The 6,480-nt window shown below is 52.3% G+C and overlaps 1 protein-coding gene across 2 annotated transcripts in view; it reads right to left on the bottom strand.

Moving 5' to 3' along the window:
• Positions 1-3,017: 3,017 nt before the first annotated feature.
• FKBP9 (FKBP prolyl isomerase 9) overlaps positions 3,018-6,480 on the bottom strand; it is a 28,981-nt gene continuing 25,518 nt past the window's right edge. For both annotated transcript variants that reach the window (XM_064169837.1, XM_064169836.1), the window contains exons 9-10: positions 5,904-6,067; positions 3,018-4,938 (exon numbers count right to left, since the gene is read on the bottom strand). In XM_064169837.1, the coding sequence (XP_064025907.1) occupies positions 4,756-4,938; positions 5,904-6,067 (347 nt within the window). In that variant the 3' untranslated portion in view covers positions 3,018-4,755. The remainder of the gene's footprint in view (positions 4,939-5,903; positions 6,068-6,480) is intronic.

Here is a 6,480-nt window from a genome sequence, read left to right as displayed (position 1 = left end):
GGTTTTGTTTCTACCAGTCCCATGCCTCAGAAACACTCCAGAGCACCCCTGAGGAACTGTAGTGCCAGTAGGGGAGATGACTTCTTCCCAGCCAACCTGGGGGCTGGTATGTAAATTCTGGCTCTATCTTCTCCAAAAGTTCACCTCTGTTACTTGTGGAACTTCCCCAAGAAGGCAGGACAGGGTTAGTTCCCTTACCCATCTGAAACTAACCACCTCACGTTCTGAATGCACAGCAGATGCTGGATCCATGGCCTGAGGCAGGGTGAGCATCCCCTCACCATCATGTGGCACTGTGCTCTTCCCAGCAAGAAGCAGCTGAGGGCAGGGACCTTGCAGAAATTCCAGCCTGCCTCTCACCAGGCAAAGACTGTTTGAGGGATGGTGTCCTGCTTCTGTACAACCTACAGGAGCTCTAGAAGCTGTTCAGTGGAGCAGAACACCCCTTGAGCCACAAGATGACTGAGAAGTGGGTAAGTGTCTTGGCTGCTGCCCATCTGACAGCCACAACTTGGGCAGCAGCAGCCTGGAGGAGCCGAAAGCACCCTGGCAGCATCAGTGACAGGAGGAGACAGGAGCAGCAGCTGCCTCAGCCCTGCCATGTGCCTGACAGCCCAAGCCAGCGATGGAGAGAGCTTGAAAGCTGAGGCAGTGGCAGCAAGAGAGCTGCTGTCCACCCTCTCCTCCCCACACACACCACCAAGCTGCATGCTGCAGCTGTGTGGCTGGTGGGAGCAAAGACTGGAGAGCGGGAAGCACTGCACAGAGGGGGCTGAAGGGGAGCAGGACTAACAGAGCTTAGGTTAGCTGACACCAAGGCTTTAGGGAGGGTAGGGTTGGTGCTGCTTGGTGCTCAGGTTAGCTGAGCTGACACCAAGGCTTTAGGGAGGGTAGGGTTGGTGCTGCTTGGTTTTGGTGTTGGTTATTTTCTCACCCAAGCAGTCACTGCCTCTCTTGTCAGAGGTGCCAAATTGAAGTCCAAAAGGCAAAGGCCTTGTGAAAAACACGGAGGTGTTTGGATGCTTACACAACCAGTCCCCAGCTGCAAGAGGCTAATTACCAGGCATTAGTACACCCAAAGTTTACACTGGGACAAGATTTTCCATTTACAGGCAGGTTACCTTTGGAATGCAGATAAGGGTGAAAAACTGGGAGCACGTGGAAAGTGGCTACCAGCCCCAGGAGAAGGTATGGCAGCTGTTCACCCTCTGGCTACACCACAGCAGACTTCCTTGGGCACCTCAGCACTGGTGGACTGGTGAGGGCAATTCTGCTCTCTGGGTAGTGCTTCTGAGAGGCAGGCCTGGTGCTTCTCCAGCTGCCCTCAGGATTGCACATAAACACTGATCTCTGCCCATAACTATTGCTCAGTCTCACCCATTGCTCCCTTGATGTACTGCTGCAGGGGCAGAGGCTGTGCTGAGCTCTGCCAGTCCATGCCAGCACAATTCCCCTCCCCAGCCAGCCCCCCGGCCTACAGGCTCTGGTTTGGCTCACTGGCAGGCAAACCACCCTCACTTAGAGCAGGCTGCCACACAGGGTGAGAAGCAGTGGGGAGAGGAGTCAGCAGTACAGCTCTGAGTAGGAAGCTGACCCTGAGCTTACCTAGGAGGGAGGAGCTGATGGCTGCCAACAGAGGGAAAGGAACTGACAGGGTCTGTGTCAGTAACCAAACATTTTGGATTCTATGCAGTTTTGGCTCCAGTTGCCTTCAGGCAAGAGCATGGCCAGTATGAGCACAAGGATTGCACCAAGCTTTTCCACTTACTGTCTGCTCTCCTCAAGCTGCCAAAACCTCCAGAGCTGGGGGGCTGAGGGGAGGGCAACAAAAACTTCCTCTTGACAGAAAAAGGCTTCCAAAAGCAATCTGCTTGCAGCTGTGTACACAGGGCTGCTCCTTGTCCTGCATCTGCCCTGGAGAGCCATTCTGCTGTCCTGGTTTACCAGGAACTCTTCAGGATACCTCCTGGGAAGCATCTGGAACAATCCTCCACACACAGCCACTGGCTAAGATTTTCTCAGATAAAACCATTTGGGATATTCAGAAGGCAGAGCTGGGGTTTGAGGGTACAGAGGAAGGAGCTGTTTCCACACAGGACTGCAGCTGGCAGCACTCCAATCACAACTTGCTTCCCACCACTCCTTAGCTCCATAAGCCTGCAGAGGAATGCATTAGAACCACAGTGACAAACGAGCAGCCTAGTGCCAAACACAAAGGAGGAGGAAATTTGGTGCAAGTCTTCTGAGAAGGCTGGCCCAGCTTGCCCAGAGAGGTGGTGGATGCCTGATGGATGCCCAGAGAGGTAGTGGCTCCTTAGAACCATTCCAGGCCCCACTGGACAGGGCTCTGAGCAACCTGCTCCAGTTGAAGATGCTGCTCACTGCAGGAGGTGTGACTAGATGACCTTTAATAGGTGCTTCCAAGCCAGACCAGTCTGTGTCAGACAACTTCCTTCAGAGGCTTAAAGCCACCAGCCCAGAGAAACATCACCCTCCCAACTGGCACAGCTGATGGCACAGTGGGAAGCACTGCAGAGGGGGCTGAAGAGGAGCAGGACTACAGAGCTTAGGTTAGCTAACATCATGGCTTTAGGGAGGGTAGGGTTGGTGCTGCTTGGTACTCAGGTTAGCTGAGCTAACACCAAGGCTGGGATGGGTAATTTAGGGAATCACAGAATGGCTCAGGTTGGAAGGGACCTCAGAGCTCATCTCCAACCTCCCCACCATGGGCAGGGACACCTCTCAACTAGACTTAGCTGCTCAAGGCTTCATCCAGCCTGGCCTTGAACGCTCCCAGGGAGGAGGCAGCCACAGCCTCCCTGGGCAGCCTATTCCAGAGTCTCACTGCTCTCACATTGCAAAGCTTCTTCCTCATCTCCAGTCTAACCCTGCTCTCCCTCAGATTCAAACCATTCCCCTTGTCCAGTCTCTAGACACCCTTAGGAAAACAACATTTGCTTCAATTCAAGCTCCCAACCTACCAGAAAAGAAGTTCCCAGAATACCAGCAACAAAACCTTGTGACAGCAATAGTTGATCAACACTTTATTTAACAAAAAGATCAGTTATCAAACATTAACTGGTATCAAACTCAGACAAACAGCTTCTCACTGCACCTCCTACCCTAAGTGTATGAAAAACCAAAGCAAACTGTTTCCATCCAACTGAAATACCAATTCCTGTGGAGAGCATCCCAGGGAGCTTACAACTCACATCTCCAGGTCAAGAGAAGCAAGAACCGAGGCACAAAGCATAAAAGAAAACACAAGTCCCTTTCTTTCTCCTTGCTGTGGCAGTGTCTCCCTGCTCTTGGCATGTAGTGTACCGAGAGGGGCCTGCTGGGTCTGCTCTCTGTTGCACAGCTCTCTGCAGCTACAGCTCTAACAACTGCTTGCCTGTGGAGTTCACAATCTGAACAGCACTCCCAGGGCTGATTCTGTGCTGAGGGACAGGCTGGAAGGTTTGCAGACACACCAGATGAGGCTGTTCCTTGATTCCATCACTGTCCTCTTGCTTGCTCCCCATGCCAGCCTGCTCTGCTACACAAGTGCTAAGTATTCACTCCTCACTCTAACAATTCCCAAAATAGGAGACAGGAGCCTAACACAAAATCAGCTGCACCCAGGAGTTATGACAGCACGTGGACCCAGCAATCCTAATATTTAGAGTCAAGCAAAAGGTTTATAAATAAGGTTGCAACCAGAAAGGTTTGGGAAGCAGGGATGGAAACACTGTTTCAAGAGGCCAGCAGAAGTCTAGCCTGGAGAATAGGAGGCTCAAGGGTGACCTCGTTGCTGACTACAACTCCCTGAAGGGAGGTTGCAGACAAAAGGGGTTGGTCTCTTCTCCCAAGCAAGCAGCAACAGAACAAGGGGACACAGTCTCAAGCTGTGCCAGGGGAGGTCTAGGCTGGATGTTAGGAGGAAGTTGTTGGCAGAGAGAGTGATTGGCATTGGAATGGGCTGCCCAGGGAGGTGGTGGAGTCTCTGTGCCTGGAGGTGTTGAAGCCAAGCCTGGCTGGGGCACTTAGTGCCACGGTCTAGCTGATTGGCCAGGGCTGGGTGCTAGGTTGGACTAGCTTGGAGGTCTCTTCCAACCTGTTTGATTCTGTGGTTCTAAGTCAAAGGAGTTTAATCCAATACAAGGCAGCTGGCAGCAAAACTTACTTTTTCCTGAAGCCAAAGCCCAACAGATCCATGGCTACAGTTCCAGGCCTGGTTAATTTAATTCACAGCTTGTGGCAATTCTGCAGTGGCCTCTGTCCTCTGCATGTGCTGCTGGCAAACACTGCTATCAGCTTGGTCAGGGGTGTCCTGAGAGGAGCTGGCCTCAACAGCTGACGACTCCTGCAGGTTATTTTCATGGGGAGTATTTTCTGTTTGCTTCTCCTACACAACTATTTTGAATACAGAAGGATTTTTACTACTTTGAAAAGGTACTTGCTGAGTTTTCTCCCTAGCACCCACCCACCCACCCAGGTGAAGCTGCCCTGTTCAAAGAGAACTTGCTGAGCCCAAGAGCAGGAGGTGTGTGCAGAACACTCTGTCCACCGCACAGCCTAGCTCCAGGCACTTCCCGCCTGTGTTCACGCAGACCCAGCAGCTCCAACTCAAAACCTCTTCCCATTTCAACAGCTTACCAGCAGGCAGGCACAGGCAGACATGGGCTGGCTACCTGAGTGCTGCCATGCTTGCCAAACCCCCTTTTCAGTCCAGGCCTTCAGACAGTAGGTCAGCTCAGGACTCTGGTCTGATCCTTACAGTTCATCATGTTCCTCTTTGGCCTCCTGATCTTTCAGCTTGAACTCTTCAGCAGTAACTTTACCATTTCCATCTCTGTCTTGATTGGAGAACATATTTTTAACAATCTTTTCAAAATCAAAGCCAGGAGCTAACTTTCCTTTGCCAGAGTCAACTTGAGCTTGAATGTACTCCGAGAACTAAACAGAAGGAAAGGAGAAGAAAACAGCTCATGAGAAAGCACTTAAAAATATAGACTACATCCAAAAGAGCATTTCTTTGTTATTGACTACTCATCAGTTTCTGACTTAAGTGTCTGTAAAAGCCCAGACACCCTTATGCTCTCAGAAGTGCTGTGGCAAAGGCAAGTGGCTCCCAGTCAGGGCACCCAAAGCCATTTCCACAGTGCAGAGTTCAGACAGCACACAAGCAGCCACAGGCACTGCTGGGCACCAGAATTGGTCACTCAGTTCCTGGGTGGACTGCTGCTGGCCCAGCAATGGCTCAAAACCTCACCATAACCTTCCAGTGAGCAGACACTGAGAAGCCTGACACCATGAGAGATCCTTCAGCACTAACTCTGCCTCTCACATTTGTGCCCTCAGTGTCTGTTGCTGATCAGGGAGACCACAACCAGAAATGATCTCAAGTAGTTTGGCCACTCTTCTGTTGCCTTTTTTTTGTATCTCTATAAAGGTCAGTAACCATGTTTTAAATACCATGCTGCCCTCCTGTTGGCCTGGCAAGGACCAGGGAGGGGAGCAGGGAGGGAGAGGGAGAGAGAGGGAGGGGGGAGCAGGGAGGAAGAGAGAGAGAGAGAGAGAGAGAGAGAGAGAGGGAGGGGGGAGCAGGGAGGAAGAGAGAGAGAGAGAGAGAGGGAGGGAGGGGGGAGCAGGGAGGAAGAGAGAGAGAGAGAGAGAGAGGGAGGGGGGAGCAGGGAGGAAGAGAGAGAGAGAGAGGGAGGGGGGAGCAGGGAGGAAGAGAGAGAGAGAGAGGGAGGGGGGAGCAGGGAGGAAGAGAGAGAGAGAGAGAGAGAGAGAGAGAGAGGGAGGGGGGAGCAGGGAGTAAGAGAGAGAGGGAGAGATAGAAAGAGACAGGGGAGCAAATGGTGCCCTGATAGTGGTAGGAGAAAACCACTGCAAGTCTCTGCATGGTTTCAGCTCACCTCCTCCAGAAGAACCTCTCCATCGTGGTCCTGGTCTATTTCTTCAAAGAGATTGGGAGAGACCTCCCCGTTCCACACGAACATGTACCCTTCAGGCAAGCCAGACACCAGCTCCAGCAGCTCGATGTCAAAAACCAAGACGGCGCTGCCAGGCACTTCTCCTTCTGTCACAACAAAGGGCAAAGAGGGGCATTCATCCTCACTGCACTGCAGGGTGTGTGCCCTTTCACCCCAGCATCACAGCTCTCTTCCTGCTCCCACAGCTGCAGCACTGCTGTCACTCCTCAGGACCCCAACTCCACCAAATCCTCTTGTTCACTTCAGCAGGAGCGATCAAAACACAAATGAAGCTTTCACACACATGTCCAAGCCTGAGCACTCAGTTCCCTATCCCAGAGGACAGTGCAACACCAGGGTGCCTGGAGCTTTCCCTTTTGGCAAAGCAAGGCTGCCAGGGGGCCTCTGTTCCCTTTAGTCCTGAGACTGCCTTCATAGCAGCCGCAAGAGCAGCATGGCTTAGAACGCAGCACAGGCAAGAAGTGCATTTCCCTGGGGAATGGGAGAGTCACCTGAAAAC

The sequence above is a fragment of the Pogoniulus pusillus genome, chromosome 32 (assembly GCF_015220805.1).
Source record: "Pogoniulus pusillus isolate bPogPus1 chromosome 32, bPogPus1.pri, whole genome shotgun sequence".
Lineage (NCBI taxonomy): Eukaryota > Metazoa > Chordata > Aves > Piciformes > Lybiidae > Pogoniulus > Pogoniulus pusillus.
This window is presented reverse-complemented; position numbering and strand designations above follow the sequence as displayed.